At 39.4% G+C, this 18,387-nt stretch overlaps 1 protein-coding gene across 1 annotated transcript in view; it reads left to right on the forward strand.

The window, feature by feature from the left end:
* The window catches only part of LOC106956208 (protein tyrosine phosphatase receptor type N2), a 183,725-nt gene that overhangs the window by 153,689 nt on the left and 11,649 nt on the right, over positions 1–18,387 (forward strand). Inside the window, exons 15-20 of the mRNA XM_015046893.1 lie at positions 1,933–2,080; positions 3,194–3,267; positions 7,366–7,443; positions 11,119–11,238; positions 11,893–12,059; positions 17,601–17,654. Of these exons, the coding sequence (XP_014902379.1) occupies positions 1,933–2,080; positions 3,194–3,267; positions 7,366–7,443; positions 11,119–11,238; positions 11,893–12,059; positions 17,601–17,654 (641 nt within the window). The remainder of the gene's footprint in view (positions 1–1,932; positions 2,081–3,193; positions 3,268–7,365; positions 7,444–11,118; positions 11,239–11,892; positions 12,060–17,600; positions 17,655–18,387) is intronic.

An 18,387-nucleotide genomic window follows, 5' to 3' on the forward strand; every position in this document is an offset into this window, starting at 1 on the left:
GCAGCTCCGGTAGCGTTTTTTATTGAGCACCTTTGGCAGCTGCGCGCCTCCCCCCTCCCCTGCTGTAAGGGGATTATTCAGTGTTTGGCCGCCACATGGTGATCTCAGCACCTCCTGATTGGATTGCAATAATCCCTTTACACAGCCACAAAACCCTATTACTCTGGCATTAGAGGGGGAGAAGGAGGGCAGGGGGTAAAGGGCGGCTGGGGGCATCTAATTTGGACAGTGCGTGTTTGAAAGTGTCTTCTGATAGATTAATGTAAATGTCTGTGTGTTTGTTTCATGTGGATTGCATTTGATTTCTGCTTCCTGTTTATTTCTGTGTTTTTCTTCTTCTCTGTGGGTGGACCTGTTCTCTGTCATTATTTGGACCTCCTGCCATTAATAAGCACAGTGCAGGTTGAGGTTTGCACCATCCGACCTCCTGTTACATCATGGCTGCTTTTAGCAAGTATAATGGGGGGAAGCTACCGCAGGAAGGAACGGCTAATGTTACACTGTGCATGTCATCGCCAACTGGGCACACAGAAAGACCTAAAGGCCAATTTTCCTCCGTCTTCCTCAGCTGCTGCTTCCCTTTTATGAACAAACTTTCTTTCATTTCAGCCCGGAGCCATTAGGCCTTTTTTGGGAAGCTAATTCTGATTAAGATAAGCCCCTCGTTTGTAATTGTCACCATAAATCATCGGCGGATCCATTTACAGAACCACCCCACCTCGTTTCGGACCCTCATCTATTAAAGACGATGGCCTGTATTTTGCGTGCGCTCGCCGCCGATTCTCGACTCAGAAACAAGCTGCGTCAGATACGGCCAGCTACGACTTTTCCACTTGTTTTGGTCTGGAGCCAAGTTAATTTAAGGGCGATTGTTCAAAGTCACCTTGCCGCCTTTAATTATGAAAACCGGCTGAATGTAGGTAATAACGAGGATGAAACTGGCCATCATGACTCGGAGCAGGAGTAGATTAAACAGGCGCGCAGTGATTAAAATGACATTGGTGCATCTAATAAACTGAAGAAATTATGCGTGTGGACATTTAGATATGAGGCTAATGAGGTGTCTCAATGATTTGTTTTTCTTTTAATCTTCAGAGAAGATCATCTGAAGAGAATCTTCATGTGGTTCAGAAACACGGTTCAGTTCAGCTCCACTGTTTGGTTATTTAGTGCCACAATTTTTCTGGATTTCTTGTGTTTTGGTGAAGAACCTAAAACTGGAACATAAATTCTCATTAGAAAGGTTCTTTCATAAAACACCCAGAGTGCTGTTGCTCATTCTGCCAGTTTACTTTTAAATTATAAACTACTAGATTTAATTTTAAAATAATTCTCAGATGTATGTATTTTACTGCGATTTTATGACATATATGCATAATAATGGTTTATTAAATGTTTTACCACATTTTCCCACAATGAAAGCCTTGAAGTTTTTGCCAGATTTGCACACCCACATATCATAAGTTTTTTTTTTTTTTTTCCATTCTTCTTTGTACAGTAACTCAATCCCAGTCAGATTAAATGGAGATAATCTGTAAGTATCAAATCTGATTATTAGTTGTATTTGAATCTGAACTTTGACTGGGCCACTCAAACACATGAGTATGATTTGATGTAAGTCTCTCCATCCATTGTTAACCCCTTCATGGATAACAATGGTGCATTTATGGCAATGAGAACAGCTGAATCTCTGAATTTAGGGGTTTCAGATTTAAAGAGGCTCAATCCAAAACGATGACATTCTCCTTCCTGTTCAGTTATGTAATGTATGTTGTTCTGTCACAGAATCAGACTAAAATTCATTGATCTGTAGAGAATGATGGAAAGTTCCTAAAGGAATTGGTTTAATGTTTGTACCCAGAACTGAATCTCCTTCTTCCCCACATGAATATTTTAACTTTCTGCACTTTGTCTTCTTTCTTCCTCCTTCAGTCTTACATGGAGGATCACCTGAAGAATAAAGACCGCCTGGCGAAGGAATGGGAGGCTCTGTGTGCTTATCAGGCTGAGCCCAACGCAACCACCACCGGCCTGAAGAACGGCAATGCAAAGAAGAACCGCTCCACTGCTGTGGTGGCATGTAAGTACAGCTCCAACCTGTCCTTGTTTTATTTTCTTTTTGATAAATTACAGTACAAAAGTCTTGAACTTCCCCTTATTTCGTTCCACTTTACAGTGAAGAGGTTAGAATCTTTTAAAGTGGTCTCGATCGATAGTTCTCTCGTTTCTGAAGCTTGTTTTTTTAATAAATCCTTAAGAAAATACCCACCAAGGCCGACCTAATTTGGGTGTTGCACCTCCTGGTGTCATTCAGACATGGAGGCGTTAAACTCTCTGTCTTTGTTTTCCAGGCCTTTTCTCTATAATCAGAAAGTCGGAGCAGATGCAGCGAGCAGAAGGGTTGTAAATTAGTTTTCTATTAAAGCTCTCCTGCACAGGCCTCATCAATGTTTAAAATTTCTAAGCCTTTGTGGAAATGGCTCCATCTAGAAGAAAAAGGAAAAAGTGCTGTCCCAGTCTGCAGCGGGCCGAGGCTTAATGAAATCCAGATTGTGAACTGGGAAAGCGGTTTGTCGAGAATAAATTGCGCTTCCAATTTGAAGCACCTTAAGCTTCTGTGAGTGTGAAAAAAAACTGAACTGTTTTTGCCAATTAAGCTGGTGAGGTTTGACTTCTGTTGAATAAGAAAATGTTATTAAAAAATGAAGCAAAGATGATGAGCAGCACATCTGCTTGAAGCTAAAAAGGAGCTTTTCAAGTCACTGGATGCACAAGTCACCATCTTAGCCCTAAAACGTCCTTGGATTTCTGCTTGTAGTTCTGTAATCTTTGGGATCAGTGTGATATCCCTTTGATTAAACCTTTGACACATCAGTGCGCCCGCAGTTTCAGAGCCTCACTGTAGAAAGTTTGAAGTGTGGTGACAATTTGTTAGATCTTTTTGGATGAAGGGAGAGATTTAGGGATTAACCCATCAAACTTCAAGGAGCATCTCCAATTTATTTATTTTTTTTCCATTCGGCTCCATCAGTTCAGTCGTGAGCTGAAGATTAACTTGATTCATTATAAGAAAAAATGCAAGTTATGTTTTAAAAGTTCGGTCAGCAGATTTGCCAACTAAACATCGTTTTCATTCTAAAACTTGCTTGAGTGAGACAAAAAAATTGCTGAATCCTTTATTTTTCTGTTCCAGATGATCACTCCAGAATCACCTTGAAGGTGGAGAACAGCCAAGGCAACTCCGACTACATCAATGCCAGCCCAGTAGTAAGCACCTCCTCTGCTTTTAAACTCTGCATTTCACACTGCCGCCCCCCGTGGGGCGTCACGGCAACACAAGCAGCCTACCGTTGCCCGATGTAAATTTTGATGCAACGCTTGCTTAACTTCAGTGGCAGACTCGCAGTGAGCCCGCTCTCTCCACCATGAATATTAACGATCTCCATACAGCAGACACCCCGGGCGGGTGATCATTCAGGGGAAGGACATGCACAGGACTCGCTTTACATTTGGTGGAACTCAAATTGATCTGCGGGATCTTGGGAAATGATTGTTTCTGACCTTGGGTTATGCTAATTCAACGCTGCTTTGTGTTTACTGTTGCGCCTGTGCTCGGCGTGCTGAGCCCCGTTCTCGGCACGGTACCGATTTAAGGAGGGAAAGCAGCCTGCAGGACAGAAACGGGTGGGGGAGGGGGGAGAAAAAAAAGCCATGTGAATTCAGTAAGTGAGGGAATCAATTTGGAAACCAGTGTTGGAATAGTAGGTTTATGCTTCCCTCGAGGCAGATACACTGGTATTCCATTAAAAGCAACAGAAACACTATGCATTTGAAATCTGGGCGCCACACCAAAAAGTGGCTCACTCTCTGCATGTGTGTGTGTGCGCGTGTGTGTGTGTGTGTGTGTGTCAGCGAGAAACCAAAGAAATCAAAACTATTTGAGAACAAAAGAGCAACTCAGTCGAACGTCAAAAATGCAACAACAGACCCGACACAGAAACCAACACATGAAGCCCGAAGAGGAGCACAAACTCTGCTGGGGTGCACATGCATGGAGCATTAAACACACACACACACACACACGACATGAAAGAAGGAGCAAACACCCACACTGACACACGATCACTGTCAGGCGTACGCTCCCACCTCCCACACGCTCTATTAATACAGCAGGCTGGATGTGAACGTATGGCGGATGCTGCGCTTATTTGAGGAATTTCCTCCATCCTTCGCTCGCCCACACTCCGACCAAAGGAAGAGGAGCCGTGTTTGGGATCTTCTTCCAGCAGCCTGTCAATAACCATAAAACTCGTTTATTAAAAAATGTATTGGCTGAGGAGCTAAATATAATTCGATTCCCTGCTGTCATGTCAGATAAACCGCTTGGTTCTGATGACATTCATTCATTGACTCATACTCTTAAAAATTGAAAAAATGTGCTATTTTTTTTATTGTACATATATGTATAAATAAATATATAACCATCAATCTTTTTTCCAGAAAATAACACAAATGCCTAGAGGTGATGTTTTAATTTAGGTGATTACAGCTGCTTATCAAGGATTGCAGGGCCGTGTCTAAGACTTTCCTGGTCAGAAGCCACGTTTCTGCAGATTACTGAGGAGGTAAATGTACTAGCACTAGTCCTCACACCCCTTAAACTTTTTAACATTTTATCATTTTAAAATAGTTACAGGCGGTTGCCAGAGCCTCCAACAGTCAGTCAAACATGAACAACCCAGAGGAAGCTCTGTATTTGTCTTTTAAAGAAGAAACTTAAAGGGATTTGCAAACAGATGCGTTGAGAACAAATCAAGTTTCAGAGAAAGTAGAAAAAGACGCAGCAAAAGTTCTGTTTTGTCCTTTAATTGTCGCCCATCCTTGGAAACAGCCTCAGGTGTCAGGCGGCAGTAACAGCCTCCCTCGTTGTCAAACTTCCTCCCAGAGTTGAGGCTGAGTGATGGAAACAGCCACTGGATTTGACTCTTTCTGTCTTAGTGAAGAAGAGACAAAAAGCCAGCAGAAGGGATAATTACATGTGTCACGTCCCACACGTTTGCTTTTTGTTTAAAGCAACATGTCTGAAAGGTAGTGAGAAAGACAGTTGTCCTTTTCCAGCTGCATTAATGGCAGGGTTTTGTTCTGGAGACACTTCGACTTAGACTTTTGTCTCCGCCGAGATGGAAAAGAAGAAAGAGGGATGTCAGGAGATGAAGACAGGTGATGAGTTTGCAAAGTCTCCCTGATCCCAGGATCTTGGTTTTCATCATCTTTTCCTGTCAGTTTTACCCGTTCTTTATCTCCAGCTTTTTCATGCATCAAAGTTTTTTTCCTAAGGAGAAATATTTGTCAAAAAAGTCTCCGGGCAGCACATCTGGAGAAGTTCATAGCCAGATGATTTGGAGAGTCCATGCTGTGTTGCAGTTTTAAAACTTGCATTAAACTGGAAAAAACACATTTAATTTAGAAAAATATTTAACTTTCCAATATTTAAGAGATAAAATCTTATTTGCAGAAGAACTTCATTTTCTGTAAAACCTGTTGATAACTTTGTTTTACATTCCCAATACAGACCCCACAAAGTCAATTCACTGCTTTTCTAGTCTCTAGAACTTCTGAGGTGCCAAAAATCTTTAAAACTTTTTTTTTGCACTTTTACAAACTGAATAAAGGCATCAGAGATCCAAACCTGTCGAAATCCAGATCTGATGAGTCTAAATGTTTAGCAGCTGATCCAAGTGGGTCCAGAAGGAAAATCAGAAGCTAACGTTAGCATTGCTGTTTCACATTTTGATAATAAAACTGCACCTGAACAAACTAACAAATAAGCCGAATATGTAAATGTCACATATCGAAACAATAACAAAGTGAGCTTCCCAGACATGTTTTTCCAATGATTCTGCATTAGATCTGATTTTTGGGGCTCTTCGCTCAGGAATGGACGCAGCAAGGTGCAGTTCTTAACTGAAACATGACAAGTTATAAAAGAATTAGAATTTCCTTTTCTTGTCACAAACAGAACAGCCCCAGATCAACAAAACTAGATGTAACTGCGGGATAATGTAGACGTAAACCTCCAGACCTCTGCCTTCATTTTTCTTTCCATGCTGCTTTTCTAACTGATGTTTTAATGAGCCCCAGCAACATGTCACCTTTTTCCCTTTTCTCTTTCTTTTTTCCGCCTCTGTCTTACTACCTTTTAAGTTCATTAGACATTCATTATTGTTTGGCATTCACAAAAGCCACCGAGGACCATTAAAGACAATTTGGTGTGCGGAAAAGCCCGAGAAATTATCCGTCTTCCTTCTGTAATTGCCTCCAGCTAAATTGGTCCCGCCAATTATTACATTTACCGTACAATTTGCATCCTAATAAGCGGGGGTGTCACTCACTTCCTGCGCTGGTTCTGCTCGCGCTCCGTCTGCCGTCTCCTGCTCACGACGCCTACACCATCCCTCTGCACTTTTCATTAAGTTTGAGAAGAAGTTGAGTTCCTGTTCGACCTCTTCTCCGCCAAGCTTCCAGCTGTGAAGAGGAGAACGAGGAGGGGAGAAACGGTGTTTGACACGGTAAATGGTCTGCAGTTTCAACCCAAAATGGATCCAGGCTTATAAACCTTAGGTTTATTCCTAACATGGTTAGCTTTAGAAACGGTTCCCTCGACTTCTCTCTAATGTTGTTAAAGGTTGCAAATCAAAGTGAAGCTTTTTTTTCTAGCTTCATTTTCATGGCTCTATTTGATTTTTTTTTCCTTTTCTGTGTAACAACGTGTAGAACGTAATAATGAACCCTAAGGCAGCTTGAACACCGTCAGGCCCAAAATACTTCATATGCTGGCTTGTTAGTGAAGTAGAAAGAAAATAATACATGGTTCAAAATATTTTTTTTACAAATAAAAAACTGAAAAGTGTGATGTGCAAAATATTCAACCCCCTTTTCTCTGAGTGCCTTCAGAAGCCTAAAACCGAGTCCGCCTGTGTGTGATCTAGTCTCCAGCTGCTCTGTGACGCCTCGGAGGTCGGTTAAGAGAATATCGGGGCGCAAACAGGATTATATCTGACAGAATATGGAACAGTTCAAGAGATATTAATACTTTTGCAAACCACTGTATGCACAGGTTAGATTTTTTTGGAGTAGTGAGGTAAATAACATGTACGCCAGACTTTCACGTTGCCACTTTTCACCACTTTCTGTTGGTCTGCTCCTTCAGATTCTAGTAAATTAGAAGTTTGTGGTTGTAGCAAGAAAAAATGTAAAAACAAGTTCAAGACGTAATATATGAACATAAAAAAATTACATGAAATTAAGGAATGAAGAGAACAAAGCAAACAATCTGTTAATCCTCCACTTCCTCTCTCCCTCCAGATGGATCATGATCCCAGGAACCCGGCTTACATCGCCACTCAAGGTCCCCTGCCCTCCACTGTGGCTGATTTCTGGCAGGTAAAGACACAAGAAAATCCGTGTGCACAACACATATACACCATTACAACGAAAATCAATACACCCCCCTTAAACAAGAGCTAGCCGATTTTTTATTAGAGCAGCAACTCACACAGGAGGCCGTCTTGTTTTGTGGATGTCATTATTAATCTCTTCTTCCACATGAGGCTCAGCGCCTCCACCACAGACGTGTGCAGCGGTCGACAGTGCCATACGTCGTTAACGTAGGAGGTGGCAAACCCTTTTCCCGCTGTGTCCAATGTTGGATTGGGTTTGAATTGGAGAGCAGAGGATCAATAAGTTATTTTAGCCGGTGTTGGGGTGGTGGGTGTTTGTGCCGGGAGGAAAGGTCGCCTTGTCAAACAAGTAAAGTCTCTGTTAGGTTCGGAGTTGTGCAGGTAACCGTGAACGAGGAGCAGGAAGAAAATAAAAGTACTTCAAGGTGGATCACGTTCGCTGAACAGTTCTGGATTGAAATCCTCAAAACAAAAGATGAAAACAATTTTTTTCATTCAATCTGAAATTAAAAGGTTCTGTCAAAGCACAGAAAAACAAACGACTCACATGAATGAGTAAGTCTTCTTAGTTTAAATTTGTTTAATTCCCATCTGTTTCATATAAATTTTACTGAATCTAATTCAATTATTTGTAATGATTTCAAAACAATTATAATCCATTTCCACCTCCAGTCTCACTTAATTTAGTTCAATCTAACTCATCCTAAATGAATTCAGTTTGTCATTTTTCAAAATGCGTACAATCAAATTAGCTGTTATTTTAGGACAAATAAAATGGGATTTAATTCCAGAAAATTCACTCAAATTCACTTGAATATTCACAGTTGAAGCCAAATTGTTACAAATAAATTAATTCTAATTCTTTTCACCTCAAACTAGTTAAAGTAGGTTCTGGTTCAAAACAACTGATGTCAAAAATATTCAGTCCACATTCAGCCGATTCCAAAGAATCAATAATTCTTTTCAAGCCAAATAAAACTCAGATCCAGTCATTCTTTTCAGTGATTAAGAGTCAGGTTCAGGTCAGTTCAAATTAAATTTAACTATATAAATAATTACAGTTCACTGTGTCTGATGCAGTTTTAGCTTTTGGTCTAATTTCTCAATAATTTTAGATTTCAGTTGGGCTCAGTGAATTTGCTTTAATTCACTAGACAGTAAAAGTTGATCTACTATATTAGGATAAACCATGCTGCGCTTTTTCACTCATACAACAGAAAATCTCAGCTACCTCAGTTGTTAGAGCTGAAATATTTTTAGTGGCCGTCTCCAGCGGTCATTGTGCGAGCAATGGGAACAAAACTGACAAAAAGATGTTGAAAAATATGTGCTTGATTTGTATTTAAAATAATATCCTGCTAATAATCTTGCAAAACCAGAAATACATTTAGTATTAGTTTCCATAAATTTTGGTTTCAGCTGACCTGAGTAGAAATGCTGCCCGCCTCTAAAATTAACTGCTAGTGAAAATGGAGCATTATTATAAGCTTTAGTAGTACAAAGACATTTTTGTTCATTTTCACTGACAGAAAGGCTCTTATTTAAAGAAAAGATGAAGGCTAGTTCACAAAATCCCACCAGAAAACACATAGAGCACAAAGATTTATGCCTTCAGACCATAGAGAAAAAAGTTCAACTTTAGCTCTGGAATATGTAAAAATATGCATTTGACATATTTTAGGTTTACTGAATGGTGAAGGTGAACTGATTTTAAATCTGAAACCACAACCGTTAAACACAGGATGCTGTTATTTATGATGCTGAGCGAGAGAATCTGTTACTGGCAAAGAAAGAATAAACTAACAGAAATACCAAAACACTGAGAAACGGTGATTTCATTTGGTGAAGATAAAAATTTAGAGTCATTTAAAAAAGGTGCAAAAATATACATAAAGCTACAAATCAAGTGAGAAAATAAAGCTTCAGCTGTGCATAAACATCTGGAGCTGCTGTTGGTTTTACACTGCTGCTCATCGGTTGACCTCATTTACGGTTTCATCAGACCTCTATGCTTCAAAACTGGCCAATGTTATTACAACACATCCATCATGCTGCAGATCAACCTGCCAGACTTAAGCAATTCAACGTGAAGCGCTCATGGTGCAGCCAACTTTTCACCGGAAAATATGGGTTTGAATAAAATGTGTATTTCACAAAGCTCAGGTTTTGATAAAGGGAGCTCGTCCGCGCGGCTCCAAGAGAGTTCTCACCCTGTCAGCTAAAACAAATTAACACCATTTCTCAAGAAAGTGCAACGTCACGGCTTTGGGTCCGCGAGGCTAATCAGTAAAGCAGAAGGGAGCAGAGAGGGAGGGGCGGGGAGGGGGGCTGTAACTCAGAACCGACAACAATTAACATCAGTTAAATCACCATCCAATGAAGTGCGTGTGCAGCCGCCTAACACAGTCATGTGAGAGCGCTATTGTTTTATAGCTCCCATTAACGGATGGCTGTTATCTCTGATCGGAGAGGAATGGATCTCCTGAGCGGCGCTGCCCGCCCAGCTGTGAGAATATGGCCGCCATCAGGAAAAATACGAGCGGGAGGCAACGCTTCGCTGTCGAATGATCCAGTCGGGGGACAGAGCGGCCTTTAGAGCAACAGTAATTACTTTTCATAGCGCTCGATTTCTAACCAAAGTCTGAGAGCGTGAGCGTTCTTCTTCCCACATAATAGACTCTTCTGTCCTTACAAAATAATAGCAATCTGAATAAATGTAGGCTAACACGCAACTGAGTGGGTGAGTGGAGATCCGTGTCCCAGTTGGCAGACTTCGAAAGGCGTTGTTCATCTTCCACATGAAGCTCTCTGCCACTTCACACGAATAACTCGATGTACCAATCTGATATTAATATCTGTATCGATCCCAATATTAAAAAAAATTCTAGATCATGGATAAGTGACAATGTGTGCAATCCATCAGGGCAGATCTATCCAGTCTAATTCTATGCTTTGTGCTCAGAGCGAGTATTTATTTTACATTATATGTATAATTCCTAATTCCTCTTTCTGAACCATTTGAAAGAAGGTTTATTGCCGTTTACTTTTCACAGGTTTGACTGATTTTCTTTTGTCAGTTTCAGTTTCTTTATTATTAATTTTACATTGGCTGTTATGCTCCTAACTGTACTGGCTGAACAAATGAAGGTTGTGTTTAGGCGATTGCAGTTTTCTGGACAATCGCCGATTTTTATCTTTCAATTCAAATTTTGGATGGCAGTGATCTTTTTGTCTGAAATGTTGTTAAATATAGTAAGAAAGGGACTGAGGTGGTAACAGTATCAGCTGGTCGAATTATCAACGCAGCCCTAGTTGTGTTGGTTCTGCATGTGAAACTGGCCAAACTTGTAAAGCTGTTGGTGTAATTAAGTGTGTAGTACTGCTGTGGAGTTATCAAATAAATTTGTATTTCAGTACATTTATGTCTGTGATTTAAAAAAATCAAGTCAGCAGTTTTTCTGTATCAAATCGGTATCGGCTGATACTAAATCTCAGATATCGGTATCGTGCATCCCTAAGCTAAATGCTAGCCATCTAAGGAACATTGAGAAATTTAGATTTGAGAAAAAATTGAGTGTTTATCAAACAGAGTCCTGTCCAAAGCTGAATCTGAAGGGTAATGTGTTTAAGGCGTTTTATTAAAGTGTTTTCTTTGCAGATGGTGTGGGAGAACGGCTGTGTGGTCATCGTCATGCTGACTCCTCTGGTGGAGAACGGAGTGAAGCAGTGCTACCACTACTGGCCCGACGAAGGATCCAACTTGTACCACATCTACGAGGTAAAGGTCGCTCTACTTTGAAATGTTTCAGCTCTTACCTGTAAGTTATGCTTGAAAATAATCTAAAATGAATCATTTAAATCATTAATGACGTCCAAATCCAAAGCTTTCCAGATGAAACAGAACCATTTTAGTGACCTTTATTTGACTGTCTTTTGGTTTGATGCTTCTTCCCCAGAGCTTGAGTTTGCATTTAGTTGAATATGCAGAGTTATGTTATATGCAGTATGTATGGAAGATTTCCAGCCTCTAATCACCAGTTTTAGCTTTGCTGTGGTGGAGGGAACATTATCAGCATTTCTATATCTGATAAGATCAGATAAGATCATCATTTCATTCTGCAACATCAAGCTAGCAGCAGCATGAGACGATGCAGGTGAAGGAGTTTTTGCTGCAGGACTTCCTGCTTTTCTCCCCAAATGCAAATAAAGACCAGGTGATGTTGGCGACATCCGTTTCAAATGTGTTTAAAAGCCTCGATGATTTTCCACTCTCCTTTATATGCAATAAGGAGCTCAGTGCCTCTGTTCTGGGACTCTGCACTCAACAGGAAGATTCATCAAAGACTACACTCCTTCTGACTGTGCTGTGTTTGTCTTGTTCCGTCATAGCAGGCTCTTTTTAATACAGCTTGTCTGGTCGTTTCCCTGACAGGTGAACCTCGTGTCTGAACACATCTGGTGCGATGATTTTCTGGTCCGGAGCTTCTACCTGAAGAACATGCAGACCAACGAGACGCGCACCGTCACTCAGTTCCACTTCCTGACCTGGCTCAACCAGAACGTCCCGGAGACCAGCCGGACCCTCCTCGACTTCCGCAGGTAGCACTTCAGCCCACACACACGCAGTCATGTTTGTTTCTCTAAATGTCTCTAAATAAGCGAGTGGCTGAAGGAACCAAATGGGTTTGGAGTGAACATTTGATGCTGCAATTACTCTTTCATCCTCAAGAACTAGATGTTTTCCATCAGTGCACACAATGCTGGATTACAACCTGAGTCTGTGGCACCAGCAAGCAATTTCATGTTTATCTCTGCTTACCTACTGATAAACACTTTCAGGCTGAATTGTATTTGAAGTGCTTACGCTTCCCTTTTAATGTGGATTGAGAAGCTTTGAGCTTTTGTAAGTTGCACTTTAAATCCTAATAAGTCTAATAAATCCTTTTTAATTGAAGTCCTCATTTACTCTTTTTTTTATTTTACTTTGCTTTGATTGTGCAAAGGAAATTCTAATTAAAACAAAGTTAAATTGCAGAACAAACTTTTTCAAATTGCATCTTTGGTGCCAACTAGTGTTTACAGTTTTCACACATCGAAAATAAACTGATTTTAACTTCAGGAATTAGTGTCTGAGTGATATGAACTTACAACTTGGCATATTTCATTTGATATCACACATTTCCGACAGCGTGTCTAAAATATTTGGTTGTCCTGTTAAAATGGTTTCCACTATTAATGCATATGAAGCTTTTATTTAGTGTCTACACTGTTAAAATGTTTATTAATGTTTTTAGAATGGCTCTCATGCTTTTATTGATTTTAGCTTTTTGCATGTATTTGTGGTCTCTGTCTGCCTATAACACCAGAGACCAACTGTAAGTGATGGCCAAAATGTTGAAAAAGAATCAAAAAGAGGTTAAAAGAAAAATGACCGCTTTTAAAGATATGCAGTTATTTAACCTGGTTATTGCACCTTTATTCTTAAACATATTTGTTTTGACTTTGGGGTTGTGTGATGAGCGAGGTGAAGTCACTCAGCAGACACAGCTGCCATTCATCAACAGGATTCTCCTTCAGTTAACAGGAAATTGGAAATAAGTCAACAAATATCCCCCAAACCTTTGAGATAATTGCTTTACACAAATTGACTTCTAGAAAAAATTGTGAACAGATTTCAGGAACATGATGCATGCTTAAAAATATTAATAAAAGTTTGTTTTAATATTTTTCACTCCTCTTCCAACACTCTGCATGGGACTCAGGTGTTTTACTAACTCACCAGCTCTCTGGCCTCCGTCTTGTTTTTGATGAATGCAACTTTTACCACTGACTTTATGAAATGAGTTGGAAAAACTAAAAGTTTTAAAAATCCAAAAGAGGAAAATTTTATTTTTTTTCCATCTTAATCCATAAAAATGAGTATTTTAATGTTTGTTTGCACCATATTCATAACCCTGTGATGAAAAGTGACAAATATCTTCATGTCCTCAGACATCCATGTTTCCTTCTGGATGTATTGAGGTGATTCAGCCATGTAATCTTTTATTTGTGGTGCGACTTCCTTCCTGCTGACCTTTGACCTCTTTTTAAACTGTTGTACTGTATTACTGTGGGTTTAGACCCAGCCCTGTTGTCGCTGCACATCAATTAGGTGGGATATCGAGAGTCACAGCGTTTCTAAAGGGGCTGGTGGGCGTCGCCACACACCATCAGTTCGGAAATATTACCTTTACTCACAGGGCAGCAGGGTCACGACGCAATGAAGGAAGCGTTCTGGGAGATATTTTTCTTTTTTATTACTGCGGTTATTTCAAAATAATAATAAAAAAACCTGACCTGTTTTTTTTCCCCCCTGCTCTGATGTGTTGAAGATAACGGCTGATGTTTTCCTGTCTGTGCGCTTTGGCCAGCATGCACTCACAGTGGACTGACTGAGAATCCTCTCCAGCTCCTCCCTTCCTGTTTTACCAGCTAACTAGCGGTTGCCAGTGTCATTTTTGTGATGTTGCAGCTAGTAATATGAGTCCAGTTGCATAGTCACAAAAGTGATCATTGGAGACTGTGACTCTACAACCAAGCACCGCTCCTCTTCCTCCCTCCCCGCCTTCCTCCTCCTCCTCGCTATCCTCGGTGTGCTCGGTGATCTGAAATGACCTCTTCCCTTTTTGCTTGCTCCTGGTTTGCTTGACTGCCTCCGATCTTCGCTCCTCTCTCACCATGTATCCCTTTCTTTGGCGGTTGCTTTGTCTTCCTCTCCCTCCCCTCTCCATCCGTCCCTCAGTGAGTTTCTGCTCGTCTTTTCTGAAAACTTCTGACCCGTTGAGCTGAGAATACGTCCAACACAAAGATGAGGCTTCTCTCTGTTCTGTCGGCTGCAGGCTGGGAGAAAAGAAGGACAATATTTGCTGCCTCAAAGTTTTTTTATTTTACTCACATATATTAAATGCCGACACAGGAGAACTTTTATTAACTTTTATCAATGTAAAGTATTGATGCACATTATTGTTCAGTGGCACTCTGGACATTAAAAAAAGTGACTCCTCTAACATAGTTTTGTAATTTAAGAAATGTTTTACTCTAGTTGCATTGAATGAAATAAACTTGGTATGGTTCTGTTTTGTTTCTGAAAGTTTTTCTTTAAGAAATAAAAAATGAATGTAGTCGTAACTCTTCACCTGGACGCTTTTACTGGATTTTGTCCTTTGGGTTTTGGAATAATTTTGAAAAAACAATCCATCCTCTTTTAATAGTCTGATCAATTAATCCTTTCTTCAACTCCATGAAATCTGCCAGAACCGTTTGGTGAAACACATCGTGACCTGAAACGTCGCTGTCGGATTCCTGCTGTTGGTTTTATGGTGTCCAGTTTCTTCTGTGTGCAACGACATCCAGAATGTTAAACTGTGGCCTAACCTGACCAAACTGCAGCATTTCATGGACTAAATGTTACAGCAGGCTGTAATCAGGTTTCAGCCTGCATTTCTCCAGCAGTATCATGTTATTCAAGATAATCAGATAGAAAAATGAAAAAACTGTTTTCTAAAATCTTAATATTTTTTTCTGTTTGTTGATTCAGCAACAGAAACCTCTTTGCTTGTATCTTTTGTTTCATGATGAAAGTAATTTGCCCAGAATATAAATCTGGATTCTTCAGTTTAATCACTGAATAAAGCAAAAGAAAAGAAAAGAAAAACACGTAATTTCACTGAGACACTTTATTGTCTCTTTTAAACCACAACAATCTAAACTAGTTCATCTTTTCTCCCAGTTTGCACAGTGGTTACGGTTTGATTCCCTCCTATCTGGTGGTCAGTCTGTAAATGTTCTTTATCTGACCATTAATCTGGCTTCTGAAGGCATTTCCTTTGATTTTAGCTCCCCTCTCTACTTCCATACCCCTTCAGCCGCCCACCCTGCTCGTTGGCGATCCTCTCCTGGCTGTTTCCATGGTAACGTCACTAGCGATTTTCCTTGGGAAGCTCTGCCGATTCTGTGTAGGGTTTTGTGTTAGGTGGGGAGACGTATTGACTCGAGTTTCTTTGTGGTTGTTCATTTATTCCTGCCCTAAAATAACTGAAGTTCACGTGTAAAGTTGACGTTACTCCGTTTGGCCGCTGATATCCTACACAGTTAGCCGCTTGTTTGTTTCAGAGAAAGAATAATTGGCGTCATATTGATATTCTTCTTCTCCTGCAGGTTTCTTCTGGTTAGAATTGACAACTCGGAGAAACAAAATAATAGGCTACCACTGTTAATCAGGTCCTACAGATGGAAACTCGTTAAAAAAAACAAAACAATCGATGGCAAAGTGGTCACTTTATTCAACAAAATGATTCTGCTATTTGCTTTTTGTGGATCTGTGTAATTAATTTTACTGCTCGTCTGCTATAATAAAACACTACATTAAATTGTATTTGTACAAAAAGCAGAAATGCGCTGCTGTGTGTTTATAATAATTTAAAAGTTTTTCCTTTATCAGTTTCAGGAATGATCAAAGTATTCAAACCATCTTGAACAGTGGTGAGATCAAAAAATATATTTATTACTAAAGTCATGAAATAATATTTTACTTTGGCTGTCTTAATTTGAAACAGCACAGATTCACACCAACAGAGTGTAAAACTGTTCAGGTAAGCAGTTTGGACCTCAGCCCAGATAAATATGTTTTGTGCAATTCTTTTTAAAAGTCCTGTTAAATTTCAGCTTCTCTTGTATCTGAACATTTTTTTAAGAAAAATTTTTGCAAAGGTCAAAAAAATAAATATTTTACTTTCACCTGATTCTTTTTCCCTGACTGCAAACAACCAATAGTCTGTGAGGTTTTTTTTCTGGGTTAAATACAAAATGTTTCCCTGGGATTAAACTGCTTCATTTTAAATAATGAAACAAATAGTTAAATGTTAGAGTTGGTAGTTAATATTCAACTAAGATTGTCTTCTTGCTGCCTGTTGATTTGTCTGCCTTGGTGAGAAGATTCCAACACTTAAAATACTTTATTATCATCTGGTAATAAAGTTGCTCCCTGAAGTTTTCACCTCACCAGATATTTGTCCGCCTGCATGAATTTGTTCCAGACATTTTTTATCATGTTGGCTGCAGAACTTCTAGCAGCCACTGGGTTTCTGGGTTTCACTGGGAAGAACCTGAGAAGAGACGATTACTCTAAATATTTTCAGCAATGTAAAATTCAAACCAAAAGTTTTGGATGAAGTGGAAAAGAAATAGTTTGCAGACTTTGAAATGAAATCTTATTTCGTAATTCGCTGGAAGCTCTGAGATATTGAATGAAGTCAGCTGATCTTTTAAATGAATCCTAGAAACCTTGAAGCAGTAACTTTTATTTTGTTTGTTTTTTTCCTTCTGTAAAGATGTAGAGAAAGCTAATCAGACACGTAAAATTTTTTATTTTTAAAGCTGCAGGATAAAGTAATCTCTTTTGTATGTGTTTGATCTCTTTTTACTATGGCCCATTCTTGTATTGGGAATAAATACTAATTGATTAATTGATAAAATCTCTATTCCAAATTATTATAAGAGGTTTTGAAACCATACCTTGTTTTTGGTTTAAAAGTTGTACATGAATTACTGTACAAAGTTCTTGCTTAGAGGTTTTAAAAGCAGCCAGTTTGAGGTGTAATTTTTTTATGTTTCTCATGCACACTGCCTGCTGTTACATAATTTGTTTGGGTGGAATGTAATTAATCTGAGGTGTCATCTTGAAAAGAAAACTCTCCAGCTGGGATCAAGCTCAGCCGTTCTGGCTCCGGGTCAGAGAGCAGCTCCATGTTTTTACAAATCCACTGACTGCTTTAAAGAAAAACTTCTGCTTTTAACCAAAATCTCCAGAAGGACTGCTTTGCTTTTTCATTATGATTCTGCTGAAAGTCTAAAATAAACTAAATTCAGAATCTTTGTTTAGCCACATGGTAAAACTGTAAACACTGTCAACATGACGCCTGACTGCCAGATGTCGACACGGTTTTAGTTTCAAACTAAGATCAGGTGAATTTTGGTCAGTGGTCCAAAGTTGAAAATATTCCAGGTGTATTAATTGTAATTGTATCAGGGAATAAATCAGTTTGTTTCTGTATGAATGGCATTTATACTGACTTCCTGTTTTGTTTTTGTCTTGTCTCGTAGGAAAGTTAATAAGTGCTACCGGGGTCGCTCATGTCCCATCATAGTCCACTGCAGGCAAGTATAACATCTTCCTAAAATACTTCAGTGATGTTTTAGCACCAAGTTACCGTAGCAACATAGACTTATTTTTGAAGCGGGCAACAAAGTGGCTGTTTGAACTCACTGTGGCGTTTCCTTTACAGGAATTCATAATAAAATATGTAAGGGGCAAATTAACCTGGATCCTTGTTTCTAAGTTTAACGTAGCATTAGCATAACATTAAAGTCATGTGAAGTATTTACTACTGCTTAGATGTTTACAAATTGTGGGAAGAACAAAGTGGTGCAGAAGTGAATTAATTTCACTCCTGAACAAAATGACTTATTGTTTAATATCACCCAATAGCTCCAACTCAATAATAACACTCTGAGCTCATTAAAGAGTTTTATTGAGAAACCATCTTCAGAAACATGATCTTCCTGATGTTCCTGGGTCTTTTCTTCCTTAGGGGTCCACAAGTAGCTGTTAATAAAATAAATGGAGAAATTTGTAATTTGGGACCAAGAATCCTTGGTCCCATCTTTGCTGGCAGACTTTATGAAGGTATATTGTATTTGTTTGGGAATATTTCTAATTACTGCAAAGAGCCCAGATTATTTCTCACATATTCTGGATAGTGATGCTGACCCCGTCTCTGTATTGGCTCTGGTAGTTTAGTTGGTTAGCTCCTGGTTTAGTTAATGAGGTTTTCTGTGGGGTTTGCATTTAAACATTTGCACAACGAAAAAGATCAAATCTCTTGAATCT

This window comes from Poecilia latipinna, unplaced genomic scaffold (genome assembly GCF_001443285.1).
Source record: "Poecilia latipinna isolate Pla-1442-1.1 unplaced genomic scaffold, P_latipinna-1.0 Scaffold797, whole genome shotgun sequence".
NCBI classification, from domain to species: Eukaryota; Metazoa; Chordata; class Actinopteri; order Cyprinodontiformes; family Poeciliidae; genus Poecilia; species Poecilia latipinna.